The sequence below is a fragment of the Schistocerca serialis genome, chromosome 4, assembly GCF_023864345.2.
Source record: "Schistocerca serialis cubense isolate TAMUIC-IGC-003099 chromosome 4, iqSchSeri2.2, whole genome shotgun sequence".
Taxonomy (NCBI): Eukaryota; Metazoa; Arthropoda; class Insecta; order Orthoptera; family Acrididae; genus Schistocerca; species Schistocerca serialis.
This window is the reverse complement of record NC_064641.1, coordinates 126,101,451-126,127,325: the sequence shown is the minus strand read 5'-3', so window position 1 is coordinate 126,127,325 and position 25,875 is coordinate 126,101,451. Positions and strand designations below refer to the sequence as shown.

The 25,875-nt window shown below is 43.1% G+C and overlaps 1 protein-coding gene across 1 annotated transcript in view; it reads right to left on the bottom strand.

Annotated features, from left to right (window-relative positions):
- Nucleotides 1-25,875, bottom strand: part of LOC126474320 (aspartate aminotransferase, cytoplasmic-like) — a 96,909-nt gene that overhangs the window by 46,801 nt on the left and 24,233 nt on the right. The window contains exon 2 of the mRNA XM_050101786.1: nt 11,502-11,683. Within this exon, the coding sequence (XP_049957743.1) occupies nt 11,502-11,683 (182 nt within the window). The remainder of the gene's footprint in view (nt 1-11,501; nt 11,684-25,875) is intronic.

Below are 25,875 nucleotides of genomic sequence, written 5' to 3'. Positions count from 1 at the left end.
GGACTTGTATCTGTGTAGAAGCGAAGTGCTAATAAATATGTATCTGAGAGAACTCTAGTTGTTTACCTACAACTATATCCTATTCCCTCACTGGTGACCCCGTTTTTTGTGTAATACGCATCCGAGTTACAGCCCAAAGGTTATTTACGTGCCTACCGCGTCGGGTTTCTTCGATCGCGAGGGCCGTTGTTCAGCTTCAGACAATGGCCTTTCAGCACTCACCGCTGCCTGGATTTCAGCAACATCTCTCCAGCATTCCTGCCATCGTAGTGGACATGCCGCAAGACTCTTCGGAATCCTTCAGCCCGAACATGCAGTGGAACTCATCGAGTGCTGCCACTTTCTTCCAACTGCCAACGGTTGCGGACTCTGGCTTTGTTAGCCTAGACCTTTCCACGTGTTCTCCCCAGAGTGTTGTTCAGAACATTCCTACTCCCATGTCGAATGCACAATTCAAGACAGTTTGTGGCATCGAGCGAAGTTTTGCTACTTTGGAAAATCCAGTAGTAAATTCAAACTTGAATCAGTTCCCGCCACGTGTGTATCCTTTCGCGCCGGCTAGTCAACAGGTGCTCAATGCTCACCAAACAGCAAATATCACACCAAGTGTGCATCCTAGTGGACATGTGTGGGATCCTTGTGTTGCTTCTAATCAAGTCAACAATTCTGTGACGGACAGTAATTACCCGGACATCTACAACCAGCCCCATCACTCACAGTCGAGTAAATACAGTGTGCATAACGGACATTCACCGGCGTGCTTAAGTACTTGTGGCTTCTCTCCGAGCTACTACGTCAATGAGAATGCTCATTTTGACTACGATCCTCATACTGTTCGAGCATCCGTCACTTCTCAGTCGCCCCCCCCCCCTCCCCCCCGGCGTCAAGTGAATTTCGCGATACCCGCATTACGGGACGCCAATAATTCGGACTCGCTATCTTCTGCATGCTCTACTTCTGTCCGAAGAAATAGGCACACCTCCGCAGTGACTGCAAAGCCGAATCTGCCGAAACTACCAGACTTCAAACCCACTCACCTGGAGTTCTGGTTTAACCTGGTTGAGCAAACATTCAATGTCTGTGCTTTGGACAACGACGCACGCTTTGCCTGCCTCATGAACCATCTTCACAACCGTGTCGATTTAATTTATGATCTGGTCAAAGCACCCCCCTAGCAGGAAAGTATGCTGTGGTGAAACAGACGATACTGGAGCGCGTCTCGAAAACCAGGAGAGAAAATGTGCGACAGCTCATCTACGAAGAGTGTCTCAGCGACAGGTCTCTGTCCCAGCTGTGGCAGTGCATCCGTCTTCTCATCGATGAGCAAGTTATGCCTGATGACACGCTCGCAGAAATCTGGACAGAAAAGCTGCCTTTGCCTGTCCAGACTGCAATCTCTGCGTATGAAGATAGGCCAGTAAATGAAAGTTTACGTGCCACCGACAGAGCATACTCTGCCAGGCAATGTGAGCTCTGTGCACTGCATTCTGGACGTGACCACACTAAGAAGCTTTCTGACTGTCTGGTGCTGCTAATAACAAGTTTGTTAAACTAGCCGCTCTGCCTGCACCTTCAATTCCCCACAACGACAGTGCATCGGCCTCTGTGGAAGACTCTGGGTCACATACTCTGTCACCTAGCAACTACCCACAGGAGCACAGGCCCGCCCAACCTTACTGTTTCTTCCACACAAGATTCGGGGAGCAAGCTCGCAAATGCCAGTCACTGTGTTCTTACCCAAACTCCAACCACAGGTAGGGCTGTGTAGCCACCTCCTGCGATGTAAACAACGGGCACCATCCAACGTTGCATTCTGTTTCGGACAACAACAGTAAGTGTGGTTGAGTCTATGTTCATGATTTACAATCAGGTGTACATTTTCTAGTAGACACTGGCACAGACGTCTCTTTGCTGCCGGTTTGCCTAGCAACCAATAAAGTGCAACCACACAAAACAGTACCTCGTGCAGTGAACTTGTCTACCCTACAGCGTTCGGGTTCTACTCTGTATACAGTGAAACTTTCGCCCGAGTGCAAGCTGGAGTGGACGTTTTTAGTGTCAACAATTGAAGAACCCATTCTCGGAATTGATTTCCTCAAGCACTATCAGTTGTCAGTAGATTTTGTGCAAAACACTGTGTTTTACCCCCCACTAAACAAACATACTCCTTTAGCTCCGCCGAGTGACAGTTCGGCTAACACCAAACATGTGTGCTGTGCTAAGAAGTGTTTAAACTTATCCTTGGAGCTGCAATCTTGGACGAACAAGTGGCTAGTGGAGTGCGCCAAGTCTTCAAAGTTGCGGATGGAACATATGGAAATGCTGCTGCATCTCTGCAACATACACCACGAGCTGGCCTCCACACAACAACGCCTTGTGACACTACAAAAAGACGACTTGTCGGCTACAGACAATCTGGTGTTCCCGTGCCTGTGCACGGTAACGACAATGTTGTAAACTCTGTAAACTGTGTCAGCACCCCCTCTTGTAATGACAGTGTATGCCCGAGTGCTCATGTTCCCTGCGTTCCGAATGGACAGTTAACTTCCCAAGCTCGTGGCAATGAACTACGGCCATCTGCTGTTCGGCCACGCCCACTCATGCCTACAGCGTTCGTAGCGGCACGGCCCGCTACCAAGAACTAGTGTACCAACCTCGCCCATGTTAACACACGTGCGGCCTTTACGCAGCCTACGAGAGGCTGGCACACCTTACTTCCGTGCCCTCAGCGCCACAGCTTTGCCCGTCTGCCACCACCTGCTCCACTTCATGGACATCTGAATGTCATGCCACACCACGTATTGCAGTAGTCACTAATGGCACAGTTAATCAGTTACTCCTAACCGATGGGTCGCCCATATCGCAACGCCCACGCTGCCTCAAGCCGGAATTTATGAAAATTGCAAAAGAACAATTAGATGATCTATTACAAAAGGGAATAATTGAACCTTCTTCCAGCTGCTGGGCTAGTCCTATCCTGTTTGACCAAAAGAAAGATGGTACTTGGCGTATGGTCGGAGACTATAGGCGTTTAAATGCCCGCACCATCATTGATAAATACCCGGTCCCACACATTGTGGACTTCAATCAAGCGCTCGCAGGTGCAAAGTACTTCTCTGTTTTGGACTGTAAGTACGCATTTCATCAGATTCCTATGGCTCTGGAGGATATTGAAAAGACTGCCATAACCACTCCCTTCGGACTGTTTCAATACAAATTTATGCCGTTTGTGTTGAAAAACGCCCCCCAAATGTGGCAGCATTTCATCAATCAAACTTTATCCCATCTAGACTTTTGTTTCGTATACATGGACGACATATTGGTTTTTGCTTCTACTTTGGAACAGAGTGAGGAGCGTGTTCAAGTCGTGACAGATATTTTAGTAGCCGCTGGTATGGAACTGAACAATAAAAAGACTCAATTGCACCAGTCATCCGTCACATTCCTAAGTTATGTTGTGTTGTCGGATGGTCTGACACCACCACAGGACAAGATCAAGCCTGTTCTCGAGATGCCACACCCCCAGACCTATAGGGAATTACACAGGTTCATCGGAACAGTTAATTATTACCGTAAACATTTGCCAGCCACTTCTGCGGTGCAGGCTCCTTTCACAGACACTTCGCTGGCCACAAACTTCTGGTACCCGCCAGGTCCCATGGACACCAGACATGGACAAGGCATTTAACAAACTCAAACAGCTGTTGGCCTCTGCTGTCACTTTTGCTCACCCACGTGCGGACGCCACAATGTTTATCACTACTGATGCTAGTGACAATGCTGTCGGCGCAGTACTGAGTCAGACGTACAATGATGTTACGAGCCCCCTGCAGTTTTTCTCAAAAAAGCTAAACAATGCGCAGAAGAAATACTCAGCATTCGACAGAAAATTACTTGCAGTTCACGAGGCCAAAAGACACTTCAGAACTGATGTTGAGGGACGAGATTTCTATGTGCTCACTGATCACAAGCCGTTCGCTCCTGCCATAAAAAATCCTGTGGCTGATTCGCCCCCACGACACTTTCATCACATCCATTACATCTTGCAATTTACAAATGACATTCGCTACATCCGAGGAGTGGACAATGTGGTTGCTGATTTTCTCTCGCGCGTTGGTGCTGTCACAACCTTAATTGACTGAACGGACCTACCTCGGTTGCAATTGGCAGACCCCGATACCATGCAGTTAATTTCGGACCACAGCTCCTCTCTCCAACCGGTACGCTCTACTTTCCCTGACATATCTGACTTAGTGTGGTGTGATGAATCGACTGGTATGTTGCGGCCATTCATTCCTAAGCCCCTTCAACGCCAGGTCTTTGGTAAATTACACACATTAGCACACCCCGGTGTCAAAGCTTCCACCCGTCTGGTATCTGAACGGTTTGTCTGGAGAGACATGTGCCGCGACTGTCAGTCTTGGGCCAGGGCATGCGTGTTGTGTCAACAGAACAAAGTTTCCAGGCACACTTCCCCACCCCTTGGCTGTTTTGCCCAACCGCCAGGCCAGTTTCACCATGTTCATGTGGACCTTGTAGGCCCTTTGCCCCCCTCCGAGGGTTTCCGTCACTTGTTTACGGTATTGACAGGATGACTCGGTGGGCTGAGGCTGTGCCTATTCTGAACATTACCTCTGAGACAGTAAGTCGAGCATTCTTAGATTCGTGGATCTCTAGATTTGGCTCACCTGTTTACCTCACCACTGACCAGGGACAACAATTCGAGTCTTCAGTTTTCTCCGACTTACGTAAAATGTTTGGTACTGTCAAAATTCATACTTCCACATGGGCTTGTCGAGCAATGGCATCACACCTTAAAGTCTGCCTTGCGTTGCCATGACTCACTATGGACAGAAGCACTGCCCTTTGTGCTTCTCGGCCTTTGTGCAACTTTCAAGGAAGACCTCAAGGGTTCCGTAGCCGAGTATGTGTATGGCCAACCTGTGGTTTTGCCTGGAGAATTAGACACTCCCACCCCATTTCCACGGCCCTCTGAACTCCCTTCACTTCTTGAGCGAGTGCGCTTGCACTGCAGCAAAATTAAGCCGCCACCTCCGGCTACTCATACACCTCCGCGTGTGTATGTACTGCACACGCTAGACTCTTGTGAGTACGTGTTTCTCAGAGATGACCCAATCAAAGTCCCGCTTCAGTCGCCCTACACAGGATGACAAGGTCATCAAATGCTCTGAGAATAACATGGATCTCCTCATAAAAGACTCTGTAACCACGGTCTCACTCAACCGAGTGAAACCAGCTTTCATTGAACCTCCCTGATTCTGCCCCTATTTCTCCCACTCCTGCTTTGAGCGGCCATCCATCTTCTCATACCATACATTCGGGTAATGATTCTCCACAGCGTGCTTCTCTGCCGAGCACTGCTCCTTGTCCGTGTTCATCTAATTCGAGTGGCCAATCTTTTCGAGGTTTCACTCCTCACAGCCCTCGCAGTCGAACTGCCAACCACTCGGATTCTACCATTGTGTTACCATTTTCATGTGACAGCTCTTTGTTACGCCGTTCAATCCACACTGGCTCCTCATTGCCTTTGGTCACACTCCCTCGTCCATCAGCTGATCACCCGAGGTTGTCACCCGCGCAGTCCAGTGCACCTGCCACCCCCCTCTTCGCAGATGCTTGCCCCTGCCATGGCATTCCCACACCTCCCTGCCTCCCTATCATTGCTCGTACAGGTCCCACCCAAGAATTCACAACACATGTACACCCTGATGACATACATAAATTATCTGTTGTCATAGATGGCGATACGGTGTGTGTGGTACTCACGTGTGACAATGTTGTGGAAGGAAGGGCAGAAACTCGTGTGGTGTGCCGCTTTAAATTGAGCACAAGTGCTGCGTGTGTCAATTTACATGCCTTTGTTAGGCCTTCTGGCAAGGTGATTCTCCGCCTGCCTGCTGACGAAGTGCTACACCCCCACTCCAGGACGGGACATCGTCTTCAGCCACCGGCGTCGCTTGCTGACTTCACCGTCAACATACCGGGTTTCACCCCCCGGTCTCCTACCAGTCGACCGCTTCCATCTGACGCGGAAGAACTGTACCACCTGACGTGGAAGAACTGTACGTTACCTTCCTAACTTCTCACCCCCCCCCCCCCCCATTCACAGGGACGTACTCCATACTGCGCAGGGAGGGGGGGGGGGTCTATGTGGCGTAGAGTGCCATAAATATCGATATTTGTTCAGTGTATAAGTGTGCTATCTTTGAGGAGAGGGCTTTTGGAGGATGTTGGCCGCTAACGACAGTTAACCTCCGGACTTGTGTCTGTGTAGAAGCGAAGTGCTAATAAATCTGTATCTGAGAGAACTCTAGTTGTTTACCTACAACTATATCCTATTCCCTCATATGGTTTACAGAATCAAACACCTTTGTGAGGTCACAGAAAATTCCTGCCACCTTATTTCTCTTGTCTAATGATGTACTTATTTTCTCTATGAAACTGTTTTCTGCATCTATGGTGTTTTCCCCCTGCTGAGAACCAAACTGATTTTTTAGAATAACATGCAAATCTTTTAAATATGGATTTATAGAGTGTAACATATTTAATGAAATCCATATCTTTGTTTTATTTTAGTTCTCTGTGCAGTTGGCTTTTCCTTGCACTGGAAATTTTTATGCCCTGGGTAATCCACTTTACTTATTTGTTATTTTATTGCTGTAGAGTCTAGGTGGAAATGTTTCATTAAAGACAGCAAGAAAACTATTTAGGCACTTCTCAAAGTTTTCGTCACTTGAGTTACAATGATCAAAAGGCCATGTTTTCTCTTTTAGTTTCTCACTAAATGTTAGTAAGTTTTCTTTGCTAAAGTTCCTGCTCATATGGGTTTTCATACGTGAAATGTTCCTGTCTGTCTATGGCAGCTCAATGAACAATGCACAATGATCTGAAATACCAAGATCTAGACAAAATTTATGTACATCTTCATATAAATAATTAGTTAGAACATTGTCAATACATGTTGCTGATTGCCCATTGTCTCTGGTAGATTTGAAGAAATTCAATGGCCCTCAAGCACATGCAACAATATATTTGGTGGCATCTTCGATGAAAGAGTCTTTGGTGGTTAGGGACCACAGTTGTCCCCCTACCTTGTTGATAATCCAGGTTCCATCCCATCCATTTCTCTTGATATTTGTTGCAAAGGATCCTCAATGACATGCACCACAACTTGGTAGATGGGGTCACAGTTGCTTCTGCTCCTTGTTGTCAATCCAGATGTCATCCAATCCCATTCCTTTAATACATGCTGATTAAAAGAGAGAGAAATTTTGCAACAGTTCTTGTTGCACTGAGTGTGGTGCTAGTGTAAGAATTCAGGTTCTGCTATAAGCAGCAGTCTCATGTCCAACACCTCTGGCTGTTGATTGCACACATGGGGGTCAGCTCTGGAACTGAGAGCCAATGCTTTGTTAACTATAAGTGCCAACTGTATCTGCCCAATGCACCAGGTATCAGATCCTTGCTACAGGCTTGCTCTCTCTTGAGCTGTTCTTTGGTTAAGGCAGTTTCCTTTATTTTTCTTGCGTTCTTTAATTCTAACCCAGCAACAGAAACTGGTGCTATGGCCTGGGCTTGTTTGGATTATTTCTGCACAATATTTCTCTGTACCCTGTGCCATGTTGCTGATCTAGGCTTATCATTGTTTGTGTCTGTATCCACTCCTCCAGAGCTTTTACTGTTCTACATTAATGAACTTTCGTCAATACAAACATAAAATCCCTGATATTCGTTATTGATTGTGGTAGTTTCAAGTTGGGATAAGATGCAGAAAATAACTTTCAGTAGTTTAGATGTGTGAGTTCTATAAAGAAACGACAACCCTAGTGAATGAATGAATTAGAGGAAAGTAATGATAATTGTTATGTTGCCAGTCATACGAATAGTAGTATTAGAAGTTGGCTGACTGGTTAAGATGTCAATAACAGGTTTGTACTGGTAGGAATTATTTTTCTTTAACTTGTCTTTTTTTAGCATTACTACATAGTACCCAGCAAAAATAATTTATTATACATAAATATGTGGAGCATATCATCTATTTTTTATTCAGATGAAAGGCTGTAATTATGAAGAAGAAGTGAATACATAAATAAAGCCTCTGAAGGTGTCAGAATAGTAACAGAATTTGATATATAGTGTCCTTGATCTAATCTGCAGTGTTCAGTGTTCCCTTAATACACTGACAGGTATGGAAAGTATGCACTATGGAGCATCAGTCTGATATTTACGGAACTTTGTGTAGATGTTTATCACTTAACAGGTGTTAAATGATTATACTTTCATTTCACCCAGAACTCGTGTCCACTACCAACATCAGTAGGAGGTGTGACCCCAAAGAGCTTGATACTCTATTGTATTCTTTGTGGCATGGATGTAAACATCTTTAGAATCTAACTTGAAGAACTATTTGCCATCCCTGAAAAAGATGCTGAACGTGTTTATGAATATTGCTGGTTGGAAGTTGTTATGAAAGTATACACCTTCCCATCACATCCTAGACATGCTTATGGGTGACAAACCAACTCAGGGGATTGGGCAGGCCAGTCAAGAACCTCTACTTTCCTCAAGACATTGTGCTGTGAACTGCAGTGTGGGGTCTTGCATTATCCAGCTGAAATATGCCATTTGGTGCACTGGTCATGAAGGGTGTTACTACAGGACTATTCTTACCATTCACTGTGAGCATTCCACTTACCTTCAGTAATTACTAAATCAGTCCTTTTGTCATATCCAATAGCTCTCTACACCATGGTTACAGGTGTTGGAGTGATATGGGTCTTGAGAACTGCTGGTTCCTGTGACCTTAAACAAGGCCGTCTGTGGACAGGTTGGTGGTGATCTGACCTCCATCAGCAGAAGTGAGACTCATTTCTGGGCACCACAGAGTGACACTCAATGACTCACCTCACTCTGGTTCTACACAATGCAATTCTATGTTAAAACTTCCTGGCAGATTAAAACTGTGTGCCCGACCGAGACTCGAACTCGGGATCTTTGCCTTTCGTGGGCAAGTGCTCTACCATCTGAGCTACCGAAGCACGACTCACGCCCGGTCCTCACAGCTTTACTTCTGCCAGTATCTCGTCTCCTACCTTCCAAACTTTACAGAAGCTCTCCTGCTGTGAGGACTGGGCGTGAGTCGTGCTTCAGATGGTAGAGCACTTGCCCGCAAAAGGCAAAGGTCCCGAGTTCAAGTCTCGGTTGGGCACATAGTTTTAATCTGCCAGGAAGTTTCATTTCAGCGCACACTCCGCTGCAGAGTGAAAATCTCATTCTACAATTCTATGTTATCTCCGGTATGGAGGCAGTATAAACAATGCACAGGAACTCCAGATTGCAATCCATCTTGCAGTACACTGTTCCCAGTGGTTCCTGGTGACACTCTGCCTGTAACCTCTGTTAGGATGTCAGTTGTTGCCATTTGTGTATTCACAGAGCATATCAAACAGTCTTATGATCTCCTTGTGGTACAGCCTTTCTGAAAGGACCTGCAACTACCCTCCTTGTCACACTGCTGTTCTGAGTCCACCTCATCACCAACTGTAGTGCAGATACTGAAATGCTCCCAGTGACCCAGAGAGGTAAGCTATTTAGCCACTCCCACATCTGACAGTACAACATACACACAGCAGGCAATGAGCACACAACAGCAAGCCAAAATACAACTCCCTTCACCACATCACACAGCATGATCCCATGGTCCCCAGAGTGGAATAAAGCTGCTTGCACAGTGACAAGAGGCCAGTGTTGTATTCAGTTCACATGCATACAATGTACGCACTGGCTCAATGGCTACACTCTTATTTATGACCTATTCTGTGGTCTTATAATTTTTTTTTTTTTTTTTTTTACTCTGGCTGGACTTGTCGTAACAGTACAAGAGATTTGGGCTTCATTAGCAGAATTATAGTATTTAACAGTGTCCATTATTTGTGTAACTGCAGCCAATCAAATGTTGGTGTTGTGCAACCAGCCCTCAATCTATACCAAATTTGTAACTAATTCTTTTGTTCAAATAAAGGGAATGGAAGCAACATTCCAACACATTGCACTGGAGCCAACTGTTTTTGCTCTCTATTGGTATTATGTTCCCATGTACCTCATGCCAGTGATTCCACCTTTCTCAGAATCTGAAAGAATGCATTAAACGACAAGTGTGTGTTCTCTGGGCCTGCTATATTTTGGTGTCTCCACTTGGAAAGTTTCTCTAACATTGGACAGACTCTCTCTCTCTCTCTCTCTTTTTTTTTTTGGGGGGGGGGGGGGGGGGCAGGGAGGGGTACTTTAGTCTGGTGGCTGATTTTAGCATCACATGAAAGAATAAGCACTAGTAGAGACCATCATAAGCAGGTTCCATCATTTTCTACAGTTTTTGTTGTTGCTAGACCTGAGTCATAAGACAGTCTTTTTTTGTGCAATATTTGCAAATATTTAAAGTTCTATACACTTAGTGCTGTATAATACACTGAAGCTATTTGGAATACATTGTCATTCTTCAGTTACAGATTGTTAAAGGAAGTAAACTTCCACTTTTCTTAAAAGTGTTTATGTATTCTGTGGACTGTTAAGCCATACTATCTGATCACCTGCACCATCTTGCATCTTGTAAGAGAAAAAGGTCTTTTACTTTAGAGAATGTCAAATTTTCAAGTTAAATTAGTTTCTTTAAAGTCTTAGCAATTTTACCTACCTTGAAAATCGAAATTTGTGGTAGTTTCCTAAATGTATTTAACTGGTTTTTATAATACTTCTGCTTAATTTGATTTATTTTACTGGTTATTGTTGTATATTAGAGTAATAATGTAACAGATAGGTGATGAAGTATGGTACTGACAAGATTTTCTGAACTTTTAAATTTCAGTGGAGTTATTGTTGCTAGGTACATGATCATGGTATATCTTGTAACATGTTTTCACATTTGGAAAAGCCTAAATTTTCTGGAGTAATTTTTGTAATTTCAGAAAAAGACTGCAGCACATCAAAAGTGAATGAGACCATTTAGAACCAGAATAAGAAGATATACTAAATTTCTATTGCAGGTCTGGAATGTTTCCCAAATTGTAACACTTTCCCCTACTGAAAATATGCTCATATAATGATAAAGTTTTAATCAACATATTATACAGGCATGGAAATACTTGACTATCAGATTCATAGTGTTTGGTCAATGTGTTAAGGCTTCAGCACTTTCGATTTCCCCCCCCCCCCCCCCCCCCCCCCCCCCCCTCTCTCTCTCTCTCTTCTCTCTCTCTCTCTCTGTGTGTGTGTGTGTGTGTGTGTGTGTGTGTGTGTGTGTGTGTGTAATAGAGGGAGAGAGAGGGGTCTATATTACTACATTCAAAAAATGTAGCTATAGGTGAGGACCATATGCAGTGAGTTTCTGCCTCTGAATCTCACTAATTTAAGATGCCATCCACTCCACAATGATTTTCAGTATATGGCTGCAGATGTTAAAAGACTAATACCTGTTTCACACTCACCTTTCCCTGCCTCACAACATCACTTTCTGGTCCCAACAACAGGGCAGTTGCTGCTTGGCTGAAAGTGTCACAGCCCAGGAATGTCAAGTACTCATGGTTCCTTGTCTTGTCTTGACCCATAAGCTGCTCAATTCGCTGCACCCAGGGCATCACCCAAGGCTGTCCCTCATTGGTGCGATAAGCTGTGGAATAGAATCACAAATACTTTCTGGGAACAGAGTCAATGAAAATATTGCAGACATGGTCCACAAACTCAACATGCATTATCAATCTCGTGAGCATCTGATTAGAGTGAAACCTGTTGTACTATGTGGATGAGTATGTTTATGGTAGTTTTGTTTCTTAGTGCAATTTACTATTTGGTGTATCGTACTTGTTAGTAAGGCTTGGAATTTTTAGAAAGTACTGATTTGCGTGCTGAAGAAGATGGGCTGACAAAATTGGAAAAAATGGACGTCACCAAAAATTCTTCTTTTGAAATTAGTGGAAGAGCTGATGCACTGGAAGCGGCTCAATCATATGTGTCACCTATCATGAGTGTGCCACTTGAGCAGACAATGCAAGAAGATGCTGCTTCATTTAGAACAGGATAATTCTGCGGTGAAGAATTAGCTATACCTCTGTTTGGCATTGTGGATCAAGTGATGTCACGCCTTTTGGAAAAAAAATACCAATTGTGTCCGCAGGCCAATTTTAAACAAGTAATGCTATGTCATTTTCATTTCATTGCAAGTTCAGTATTTCTGAATGATTTTTTTCTGGTATTATTTTGTATCATTGCATTTTACTGATTTCGCTCAAGTTGATACCATTTATTTATATTGATAAAAAGTCTACTCACCATGTGGCGGCAGAACACACACGTAAAAGAAGGTCGTAATTAGGCAGCCTTTTGAGCCAGTAGCTCCTTCTTCAGGCAGAGGGGTTGAAAGGGGAGGAAGTTGGGTGAAGGAAAACGACAGGAGAGGTCTAGGAAAAGGGGTAGATTTTGGGAAAGTCACCCAGAACCGCGATTCGGGAGAGACGTACCGCACGGCATAGGAGGGAAAGACTTATTGTTGGGGACTGCATCAGACGAGATTGGAAAACCTTAAAGCTTAAAGATGGAAGACAGAGTAATGTGCAAGACAGAGATTACTGCTTAAACATCATGCATGAAATAATAAGAATGAAAAGCTAAGTGCATTGTACATAAGAGAGGTGGGAGGGGACGGCAAAAAATAGGTGGGTAAGACAACAAAAGATGTATAAAACTAAAATGGAGTGGAGGTAAGAGTAGTTACTCTGAAGAAATGCGGAGATGGAAGAAACTAACATAAATTAAGGCGAGGTCGGTGGTGGGAATCAAGGACATATTGGAACGCTAGTTCTAAACTGTGGAATTCTGAGAAATTGGGATCTGGCGGAGAAATCCAGATGGCACATGTGGTGAAACAGACACCAAAGTCACGATTGTCATCTTGAAGACAATGCTCAACAACAGGATGTTACGTGGTGCCAATATACACCCTCTGTCTATGTCCATTCATCCTCATTGATGCTTTGGTGGTCATCATGCCGATGTAAAAGGCCGAACAGTGTTTACATATCAGCTGATATACAATGTGTCATTTCACAGGTGGCTTTCCCTTGATAGTACATGTTTTGAAAGTTACAGGACTGCTACAGGTGGTGGTAGGAGTGTGCATAGGGAAAGTCTTCCACGTCTACGTCTACATGATTACTCTGCTATTCACAATAAAGCGCCTGGCAGAGGGTTCAATGAACCACCTTCAAGTTGTCTCTCTACCATCCCACTCTCGAACGGCACGTGGGAAAAACGAGCACTTAAATTTTTCTCTGCAAGCCCTGAGTTCTCTTATTTCATCGTGATGATCATTTCTCCCTATGTCAGAGGAGAAATCTGGTGATTGAAATTTCATGAGAAGATGCCATCTCAACAAAAAACGCCTTTGTTTAAATGATTGCCACTCCAATTCATGTGTCATGTCTGTGACACTATCTCCCCTATTTCGCAATAATACAAAACGAGCTGCCCTTCTTTGTACTTTTTCGATGTCATCCGTCAGTCCCACCTGATGCGGATCTCACACCGCACAGCAATACTCCAGAATAGGGCGGACAAGCATGGTGTAAGCAGTCTCTTTAGTAGACCTGTTGAACCTTCTAAGTGTTCTGCCAATGAATCGCAGTCTTTGGTTTGCTCTACCCACAGTATTATCTATGTGATCGTTCCAATTTAGGTTGTTTGTAATTGTAATCCCTAAGTATTTAGTTGAATTTACAGCCTTCAGATTTGTGTGACTTATCGCATAGTCGAAATTTAGCTGATTTCTTTTAGTACTTATGTGAATAACGTCACACTTTTCCTTATTCAGGGTCAATTGCCACTTTTCTCACCATACAGATATCTTATTTAAATCATTTTGCAAGTTGTTTTGATCATCTGATGACTTTACAAGACGGTAAATGACAACATCATCTGCAGACAATCTGAGACGGCTACTCAGATTGTCTCCTATGTCGTTAATGTAGATCAGGAACAATAGAGGGCGTATAACACTTCCTTGGGGAACGCCAGATATTACTTCTGTTTTACTCGATGACTTTCCGTCTATTACTACGAACTGTGACATTTCTGACAGGAAATCACGAATCCAGTCGCACAACTGAGGCGATATTCCATAGGCACACAATTTGGTTAAAAGACGCTTGTGAGGAACGGTGTCGAAAGCTGATAGGTATTCCTGCTTAAGGGAAGTCCCCCTAACAAAGGAACCACTTTCGACAAAGCTTAGGTATCCGAGTAATGAGGGAATTCGTATATTTCATCAAAATATACAAGGTATTAGAGATAAAGTTAGTGAACTGCTTATAGATGTTGACTCTGAAATTATTGGTATGTCTGAACACTTCTTAAATAAGGAGATAATTCAGAGGCTTCCTTTACCAGGATACAGGTCGGCTGGCAGCTTTTCAAGGAACTCTTTGCGGTGTGGGGGAGTAGCCATGTATGTGAAAAACAGCATCCCATTTGAGTCAATTGATGTTTCAAAGTAATGCACTGAAAAGGTGTCTGAATGTTGTGCAGGTGTGGTTAAATTTAACGGAGCTAAACTTCTAACTGTTGTTATTTATAGATCCCCGGACTCCGTTTTCACAACATTTTTGCTAAAGCTAGAGGAGGTTCTTGGTTCACTTTATAGGAAATACAAAAAGTTAGTTATATGTGGTGACTTCAATATTAATTGTAAAAGTGATTGTGCAAGGAAGAGGATGCTGGTAGACCTCCTTAATTCATATAATCTTATGCAAACCGTATTCTTTCCAACGAGAGTGCAAGGGAACAGTAGAACAACCATAGACAACATTTTTGTTCATTCCTCATTACTAGAAGGGCATTCTGTTAGCAAAAAGGTGAATAGCATTTCAGATCATGATGCACAAATTTTAACTCTAAAAGATTTTTGTGCTGCAACACATGTTAAATATAGTCATCAGCTGTTTAGGAAAGCTGATCCAGTTGCTGTGGAGACCTTTGTAAACCTTATCAAGGAACAAGAGTGGCAAGATGTTTATAGCGCTGATACAGTAGACGATAAATATAGTGCTTTTCTCAAGACTTATCTCGTGGTGTTTGAAAGTTGCTTTCCGTTAGAACGTTCAAAACAGGGTACTAGCGCAAACAGGCAGCCTGGGTGGCTGACTAGAGGGATAAGAATGTCTTGTAGAACAAAATGGCAATTATATCAAAACGTTAGAAACAGTCAAAATCTAAATGCAGCAGCCCATTACAAACAGTATTGTAAGGTGCTTAAAAATGTTTTTAGGAACGCAAAAAGTATGTGGTATGCAGATAGAATAGCTAAGTCTCAGGATAAAATTAAAACCATATGGTCAGTCGCAAAGGAAGTGGCTGGTCTGCAGAGACAGGACGAGGATATGGAATCAGTGCGTAGTGGGAATGTCCGTGTTACTGATAAGTCGCATATATGTACAGTATTTAATAATCACTTTCTGAATATAGCAGGTGAACTAAATAGAAACCTAGTCCCAACGGGGAGTCATATAGCGCTCTTAGAAAAAAGTGTTCCGAGACTGTTGCCTGAAATGCTCCTCCATGATACTGACAAGAGGGAGACTGAGTTAATAATTAAATCACTAAAGACCAAGAACTCTCATGGATATGACGGGGTATCTAGCAGAATACTGAAGTATTGTTCTATGTATGTAAGCCCAGTACTTAACCATATCTGTAACTTTTCCTTTAGGAGTGGTCGGTTTCCTGACCGATTAAAGTACTCGGTAGTGAAGCCACTTTATAAAAAGGGAGACATTGATAATGTTGACAATTTTAGACCTATTTCTATGCCATCGGTGTTTGCTAAAGTTATCGAGAGGGTTGTATATACAAGGTTACTGGAGCATTTAAATTCACATAATTTGCTGTCAAATGTTCAGTTTCGTTTTAGAAATGGTTTAACAACTGAAAATGCTATATTCTCTTTTCTCTGTGAGGTTTTGGACGGATTAAATAAAAGGTTGCGAACGCTAGGTGTTTTCTTTGTTTTTACGAAGGCTTTTGACTGTGTTGACCACAAAATATTACTGCAGAAGTTGGACCATTATGGAGTAAGGGGAGTAGCTTACAGTTGGTTCGTCTCTTACTTTAAGAACAGAAAGCAGAAGGTAAGTCTCCGCAGTATTGAGAGTGGTAGTGGTGTTCAGTCCCAATGGGGCACTGTTAAGTGGGGCGTTTCCCAAGGGTCGGTGCTGGGGCCACTGCTGTTTCTTATTTATATAAATGATATGCCTTCTAGTGTTACAGGTGATTCAGAAATATTTCTGTTTGCTGATGACACCAGCTTGATAGTGAAGGATCTTGTGATTAATATTGAAACAGTATCAAATAATGTAGTTCATGAAATAAGTTCGTGGTTTGTGGAAAATAATTTGATGCTAAATCACAGGAAGACTCAGTTTTTACAATTCAACAATTTTCACAATTCAACAAGAACCGATATTTCGATCAGACAGAATGGGCATATTATAAGCGAGACGGAACAGTTCAAGTTCCTAGGCGTTCGGATAGATAGTAAGCTGTTGTGGAAAGCCCATGTCCAGGATCTTGTTCAGAAACTAAATGCTGCTTTATTTACCATTAGAACAGTATCTGAAATAAGTGACACTTCAACACGAAAAGTAGTCTACTTCGCATATTTTCATACGCTTATGTCGTTTGGTATAATTTTTTGGGGTAATTTTTCTGATTCAAAAAGGGTATTTTTGGCTCAGAAACGGGCTGTTCGAGCTATATGTGGTGTAAGTTCGAGAACCTCTTGTCGACCCCTATTCAATAGTCTGGGAATTCTGACATTGCCCTCACAGTATACATTTTCTTTAATGTCGTTTGTTGTTAGCAATATTAGCCTATTCCCAAGAGTTATCAGCTTTCACTCAATACTAGGCAGAAATCCAATGTGCATGTGGAATGCACTTCCTTGACTCTTGTGCAGAAAGGAGTGCAGTATTTTGCTGCATCCATTTTCAATAAGCTACTACAAGAACTCAAAAATCTTAGCAGTAGCCCAAACTCTTTTAAGTCTAAACTGAAGAGTTTCCTCATGGCTCACTCCTTCTATTCTGTCGAGGCGCTCCTGGAAGAGCTAAAAAATTAAGCAAATTCCAGTGTTACATTGTTGATTTTCTTTATTTAAACTTACGACTTATCACCTGAATATGTTTTTTTATATTTCATTTTATCTGTTTCTAATATTGTGTTATAATTTCATGTATTGACTCGTTCCATGACCATGGAGACTTCTCCTTAATTTGGTCCCACGGAACAATAAATAAAAAAAGCCTTCTGGAAATCTAAAAAAATATGGAATCAATATGACATCCCCTGTCGATAGCACTTATTACTTCATGAGTATAAATAGCTAGTTGTGTTTCACAAGAACGATATTTTCTGAAACTGTGCTGGCTATGTGTCAATAAATCGTTTTCTTTGAGGTACATCACGATGTTCGAATACAGTATATGTTCCAAAACCCTACTGCAAATCGACGTTAGTGATATAGGCTTGTAATTCAGCGGATTACTCCTACTTCCCTCTTTGGGTATTGGTGTAACTTGAACAGTTTCCAGTCGTTAGGTACCGATCTTTCTGTGGGCGAGTGGTTGTACATAATTGCTAAATATGGGGCTATTTTACATACTCTGAGAGGAACCTGAATGGTATACAATCTGGACCGGAGGCCATGCCTGTATTAAGTGATTTAAGCTGCTTCGTTACTCCGAGGATATCTACTCCTATGTTTCTCATCTTGGCAGTTGTTCTTGATTGGAATTCAGGGATATTTACATCGTCTTCTTTGGTGAAGGAGTTTCGGAAAACCGTGTTTAATAACTCTGCTTTAGTGGTACTGTCATCAGTGACTTCACCATTGTTATCGCACAGTGAAGGTATTGATTGCGTCTTGCCACTTGTATGCTTTATGTATGACCAGAATATCTTTGGGTTTTCTGCCGGATTTTGAGACAGAATTTCGTTGTGGAAATTATTAAAAGCATCTCGCATTGAAGTACGCGCCATATTTCGAACTTCTGTAAAACTTTGCCAATCTTAGGAATTTTGTGTTCTTTTAAATTTGGCATGATTTTTTCGCTGCTTCTGCAACACCGATCTGACACGTTTTGTGTACCACGGGGGATCAGTACCATTACTTATTAATTTATGTGGTATATATCTTTCAATTGCTGTCGATACTATCTGTTTGAAAACATTCCACAACTTTTCTACACTTACATGATCAGATCGGAAGGAGTGAAGACTGTCTCTTAAAAAAAGGCGTTGAGAGCATTTTTATCAGCTTTTTTAAATAGATATACTTTGCGTTTCTTTTTGATGGTTGTAGGTGTTACGGTATTCAGCCTAGCAGCAACTGCCTTGTGGTCGCTAATCCCTGTATTCGTCACAATACTCACTATTTGTCCAGGATTATTTGTAAGGTCAAGTATGCTTTCGCAACCATTGACGCTTCGAGTGGGCTCATGAACTAATTGTTCAAAGTAATTTTCTGAGAAAGCATTCAGTACAATTTCGGATGACGTTTTATGTCTGCCGCCAGCTTTAAACATATAATTTTTCCAGCATATCGAGGGTAGATTAAAGTCACCACCGACTATAACGGTATGAGCGAGGTACTTATTTGAAATGAGACTCAAGTTTTCTTTGAACTGTTCTTCTGAGTCGGGGGATCGGTAAAACGATCCAATTAATAGTTTAGTCCGATTTCAGGTATAATCTCTACCCATACTATTTCACACGAACTATCTACTTCAATTTCGCTACAAAGCAAACTACTTCTGACAGCAATAAATACTCCACCACCAACTGTATTTAATATATCCTTTCTGAACACTGTTAGATCGCCTGAAAAAAAATTTAGGCTGAACTTATTTCCGGCGACTGCACTGCACCTACAACTATTTGAGCTTCAGTGCTTTCTATTAGTGCTTGGAGCTCTGTTTCTTCCCCAACATAGCTATGACAATTTACAACTACAATACCAATCGTTTCTACAACTACCTTACTGTGTTTTACCTGCCCACTTTTAGACAGACATTCCTTCTGTGGTTCCCTGAGACCGTCTAACCTAGAAAACCAGCCAGTCCCTTCCACCACAGTCCCCGCTACCCGTGTAGCTGGCTCCTGTGTATAGTGGACTCCTGACCTATTAAGTTGAACCCGGAAACCCACCACCCGATGGCGCAAGTCAAGGAATCTGCAGCCTACACGGTCACAGAACCGCCTGAGCCTCTTGTTCAGACCCTCCACTCGGCTCTGCACCAAAGGACCACAGTCGGTTCTATCGATGATGCTGCAGATGCTGAGCTTTGCCTTAATCTCGGAAGCAAGGCTGGCAGTCTTTACCATTTCCGCTAGCCACCCAAAACCAGACAGAATCTGCTCCAATCCAAAGTGACACATGTCATTGGTACCGACATGAGCCACCACCTGCAGTTGGTTGCACTCTGTACTCTTCATGGCATCTGGAAGCACCCTTTCCACATCCAGAATGACTCCCCCAAGAATGCACACGGAGTGCACACTGGCTTCCTTCCCCTCCTTGGCAGCCATGTTCCTAAGGGGCCCCATTATGCGCCTAGCATAGGGGCTCCCAACTACCAGCAATCCCACCCTCTGTGAATGCCCAGACGTTGCGGGCTGAGAAGCTTCCTCTGGAACAGGGTGGACGACTGCATCTGGCTCAGCGACATCGTCAGCTACAAATAATGCCCAAAACCTGTTTGTCAAAAGAACCAGGAGGCCCTACGATCGGCCCCTCACGAAGTTTCTCACTGCCTGCCAGACTTTGGAATGATCTTCCACTCAACCACAGGTGAGGGGTCAACCTCAGTGCAGGCAGTACCCGGGGCGGCCACAGCAGTGCACTGATCAGAGGACACGTGGGACGTGCTCAACGTCCCTTGTGTCCCTGCATCTGATCCAACATAGTGACACCCCTTGGCAGCAGCCTCAAGCTGTGTGACAGAAGCCAAAGCAGCCTGGAGCTGTGAACAAAGGGTCGCCAACTCAGCTCGCATCTGTACACAACAATCACAGTTCCTACCCATTACTGCAGTCACTCCTGTTTGAAGCTCGCCAAAATATGTAACAAGTGAACGGTGTACTCGCCTTATTAGTAGCAGGAACTAGCGATGCTGCTCTCGCTGACGGTTTAACTGACAGTGGGGATGGACACAGGTATAGGAGCAATTGGGGTGCAATATGGGTGCAGAAGCAGCATAGCATCTGACAAGAATATTGCAGAGATTGGGAGGGCGATGAAAAGCTATTCGAGATGCGGTGGTTAAAAATCACACAGAATCGATCTCATTTCAGGACATGATTTTAGAAGTCATAGCCCTGTTGAAGTAGCTGATTAATACATCCAAGAACAGGATAGTATTGAATGATCAAGTGGTGTGCTCCAAAGCTATTTCTTGGAGGGATCAGCAGTACCAGGATTGGATGTGATGGCCCAGGAAATCTGTTTTTGAACTAGGCTGGCAGGGTAATTACATGCAGTGGAGACTGAGGTGAGAATGGTGCTGTTTTGCTGTAAAGAGTCTACATCCGAACAAGTACATTTACCTCAAATGCCAAGGCTGTGTGGGAGGTAATGTTTGACATGGAAAAGATGGTAACTGTAAAACTATAAGTGTTGTTGTTTGTTGGTAGGTTTAATGTGGATGGAAGTGTGTACCTGGCCTTTGGTGAGGTTGGGATCAACATCAAGGAAAGTGGCATGGGATTCCAAATTGGATCATGTGAAATTTAATTGAGAGAGGATATTCAGAAACTCTCGGAATTTTAACAGGTCAGTCTCACCATGTGTCCATAAGGTACAGATGTCATCAGTGTATCTAAACCAAACGAGGGGCTGAAGACTTACGGATCACAGGAAAGCCCAGTACAAGCGATCTATGAAAAAGTGGGCATAGGAAAGAGCCATCCTGCTTCCCATAGCCATATCCCTGATCTCTTTGTAAGTCTGCACCTCAAAGGTGAAGTAGTTGTTGGTAAACGTAAAGTTGATTAAGGTGAGCAGGAAGGATGTCATAGGTTTGGAATCAGGTGAGCACTGAGTGAGGAAAGAGGAAATGTTCAGCAGCTGGCAGACCCTGTTCATGGGGATGTTGGTATAGAGGGAGGTGGCATCAATGGTGACAAGCAAGGTGTGTGGTGAAGTGGGATGGGCAAAGATTTATATCTTTTATAGAGGAGGGGGATCTTTGTACTGTGTGTTGCAGGTGCTTATCAACTAAGGCAGATATACATTTGGTGAGTGCTTTAAAGCCAGCAACTACAGGACAGTCAAGATGATTGGGTTTTTGGATCTTAGGAAGAACGTAAAAGGTGGGGGTGCATGGTTTCTTTTTTTGGGGGGAGGGCATAAGAATTTCTATGGATTGAGGTATTAGTCCTAGTGAGGGGTCTGAGGTTTTAAGGTGGAACTGCAGGTCAGTTTGAATCACAGGGGTGGGATCTTGATGCCAGACATTGTATGCAGAGGTGTCAGACATCTGATGTAGACCTTCACTAAAATACTCTTTTCAGTCAATTACTACAGTGGTAGATCCTTTGCCAAACTTCACCTTAAAAAGCCATCCTACCTCCTCCTAAACTACGTGAACATTGGTGTTTCCCTCCCTGTCCCTCAGCAGTTCCATAAGCAGCCACACCATCAACCACCACTCCTGTCACACAAATCAAGCTTGGACAACCTCCTTAACACCTGACAGCCTTCACCACTGCCTCCCAAACTAAGAATAATGTTACAGTTATATGCGTTTGTATGTAATTAAGTGGCAGACAAAAGTTGGCAGCACTTCTGCTCTAGAGTCTTTGGAGAGACATGTACTAGAAACTAGGTCTTTGACGATGTGTTATTTTGTGTGGCTGTACAATGTGAAATAAACGTAATGTTAAGTGAAGTAGACTGATTCTTTTTAAATCTAAAACAAGTAAAAGTAACAGGTTATGGATCCATTTTCGCTTAAGAGTCGTAAGTGAATTAAATACTCGAAACAGTGACGAAAAGTTAACAAAATACGATAATGTGTGCTTGAGAGTGAAAACTGTTGTTGTAAAACCTTTTGCTGAACTGTGTTAGTGCAAGTAAGCTCCAAAAACGAGAGTTTTTACTCCCAGTAGAAAATACAGTAGTCAGAATTTGAGGTTAAATTGTCGTCAACTGAGTTTTTTATTGACAGGAGGTTAGTTAAGCCCAAGCCACTGGAAGACAACGCAGCAGATGCACAAGCAAAGAAACACAAGGAACAGTTCGATTTGTATCGAAATACAAATAGTTATGCAAAGTGTATGATAACTAGTGCCATCAGTGATGAAGTATATCAAAAGGTAATGGACAAGGAAACAGCTAGTGATATGTGGGATGCCTTAAAGCGGCAGTTTGAAGCTTCATCCAAGAGTGAGAAGTTCAAAATCTGCACAGACTTCTGCCGGATACCAGGTGATGATGTTTCTACCCACATAGCAAAATTGAAGAGTTCGTGGAATGAGTTAAACAGTGGACTTAAAGCTAAAAACGAAAGTGTTTTACTAGACCTTACATTAGGGTGCAAAACGTTGCATATTCTGCCAAGTGAATTTGAAACTTCTCAGTCATATTGGATGTTGTTAACACAGGACGAAAAAAGAAAATTTGATGAGTTAACAGTGCTGTTATGTATGTTTGAAAGGAATTTCTTGAAGAATCCAAACAGTGACAAAACATCAAAGGAAGCATTAATGGTGAATGTAAGTAAAGAAAAACCAGATGGCAAAGGCAAGTTCATCAAAAATGACCCAAAAAAGGTGACATTTGCAATTATTAAGCGTAAGGTCCATTGGTAAAGGACTCCAAAAAGTGGATTTCTGATGGAAGACCAAATAAAAATCGAAACAGAAGTCAAGAAAGTTGTGCTGCTGCTAGTGCTGTGCTAATGTCTGTCTGCGAAGAGGCCTATACAGTTGAGGCAGATTCAGCATCGTGGTGGGTTGATAATGGAGCTACAAGGCATGTAACAAACTGTTCACAGTATGTTACAGACTTTCTAAAATTTGACACTCCATGTGGTGCAAAGGCAGTCAGAAGAGAAACTCTAATGGCAGTGGGAAAAGGCAATATTCAGTTATCATCTCTGACTGATGGGCAAGATGTGATGTTGTTGGATGTGTGGTATGTTCCACATTTATCTAGAAATTTGTTTTCAGTGTTTACTGCACAGGACCGGAATCCTAATAGTGAATTTAAGTCATCAACAAGAGAGTGTTGGCTTACAATTGATGACATGGAACCCGTGACCCCTTTGGTACCTTGTACAAGGCAGACAGTCAACCAAATTTGCCCAAAGAAATTGCTGAAGTAAATGCCATTGAAGAAACTTCATTATTGCAGCTGTATCGTGAGAGGTGGGGACATCAGGATAAACACCATGTCGAAGGAATGTTAGAAAGGGAATTAGGCATAAATGTTCCCTTGGAGAAGTCACTTTGCGAGCCATGCATTTACGGCAAAGCACATCGCTTACCATTTGGTCATGGAGAGAAGTCAACCTGCCCAGATAAACTAATGTCAGCTGATGTTGAGAGGTGGCATGAGCCCCCTCTCATATTTCTATCTTACGATTTTCCTCTCTAATTGCATGCGGTGAAAAGTTGCTATTCCTTCACACGCGGACTTCCCACGCAGCATCTCTCGTCACCCGGGTGGTCCGGTGACAGGCGGGCTATGCTGATCTTGAAAGGGTAAGGCAACAGGTGTGAGGGAGTCGAGTGAATGCTTTCCAGACGCCGACATTGTAGAATAGCGGCGGAGACACGCTCGCAGGGGCCTGAAGTAGCGGCTGGGCTAGAGGTTCTGTTACTTTGCTGAAACTTAGCGAAAACACTTTCTGGCGGGCTACCAGCGAGGTGTGGGAGTGGCTTGTGTACCCAGGCAGTTTTGGCGGGCAAACTCCCGCGCTTTCTGCAAAATCGTAAATGTGATTGGCTTGCTCAGGGCATAGCTCCGTGACGCAGCAAAATCGGTGCAGAAATTGGCGCCAAGAATCTCCATTGGTGGAATGGTAGTGCTCCAGCAAAAGAGTGGAATTTTCCGCCGGTTTTCGAGTTGCTGATTGGAACCGTTAACCACGGCCACTGTCGTGGGGGCGGGAATGTTTGGTGTTCGGTTTGTACGGCTTCTCTTGTGGGGAGTCGGCTTTCGCCTTTCGGTCGGAGTAGGTTACAAGACTGAGCTTTCGCTGCTCTGGTCAGCCTGCCTTCCGTTGGCTGTCTAATATACTTTTATTTAATTGTAACTGTTTGACGAAGTTGCTGAAGTTTCGACTTCAACATAACTTTCCGAGTACAGTTGGCAATTGAGCGTCTGCATACAAGAGGCCTATGTTGTCTGTCTTGAGCAGTTTTGGCTAAAGTTGACTGCATCGGAGTTACTGGGTGACTTTGCTTATTAAAATCAATCACTGTACCGTCAGTGATTGTGTGGTGAGCCTTCTTCGTCTCCCTCAGACGAGCATTTGTATTGCTAGGAAGTCTTTAGTCTGGAACAATCAGGTCAGGATAATTTGTTTCGGGCTATACTCGCGACATTATCATCACCACGACAGGACGTCGAAGCAACCAGCCATCGCCTCCGGTATGCCAGATCGTGTCCATGCAGTTAAGAAGACAGCTTGGTGATGTACGTCCGCAGCACCAGCAAAGCAGGCAATTTTGCTAGGTGATAATCCTAGCTCAGCAGAGCGCGCCTGTTTGTCTTTTCTAACTTTGATCTGTCTTGGTGATCATTGTCTGAGTTCTCACTAATGTAGCAGCAATTAATGCTGGGTTGGCTGTGTGTCTCTCTTAAGACTTGAGTTGCAAGGAATTGGCTCCACATACCACTTCGTCATAAATGTGACAATCTAGTTTAGGGACAACTTCACCTTCACAGCATTTATTTGAGTATCCAATTTGAGCCAATTTGATATATTGTAAATGTTTCATGTGTTTTTGTTTATTATATTAAGTTATAATAAATAATATTGTTATTTTGGACAGAACTTTCATTTTGTTAATCGGTAGAGCAACCCTATCATTTCTCACTACGTTAATGAAACTTTCCCTTATTTAACTTATTTATCAAATTAAATTATTGCAGGTGCCAAACTGTTTTCTACTCCACTTGCAGGGTCGATTACAGTCAGTTCGCATTTCTTTTTAACCCATGTGCAACAGCAGAAGTCGGAGTTAGAATAGGGGGGGGCTTAGAGCATCATTTACATATGTAGATTCTAGAAGAATTTAGTGTTAAATACACTGCTAGCCCCGGCACCTCGCAATGTCTGTGGAACTTTCAATGAATCTTTTAAGAAGAAGAGATAAATGGTTGTGTTCAAAGACAGCTACACAAAATTTCGGTATTGCTTCCTTGTAAGGCAAAAGTCTGAAATTAAAGATGAATTGAAATATCTTCTTCAACATTCAAAGATGCTGGGTCATACAGTCAAAGAGCTGGTGAGTGACAACAGTGGAGAATTCGACAGTAAGGAAGTTAAGGACATACTGCAAGCAGAAGGCATTACTCAGAGGCTGACAGCACCCTACAGATAGCAACAAAATGGTGGAAGTGAGCGGAACATGCGAATGATAGTTGAAATGGCAAGAACCTTCAAGTATTCAAATAAAGAAGCTAATTTCCCAGCAGCCATATGGGCAGAATTGGTTGGAGCATCAGTGTACATTTTGAATCGAACTGCAAAATCATCTGTGGAAGGAATTAGACCATTTGAGCTGTGGTTTGGCAAGAAGCCAAGA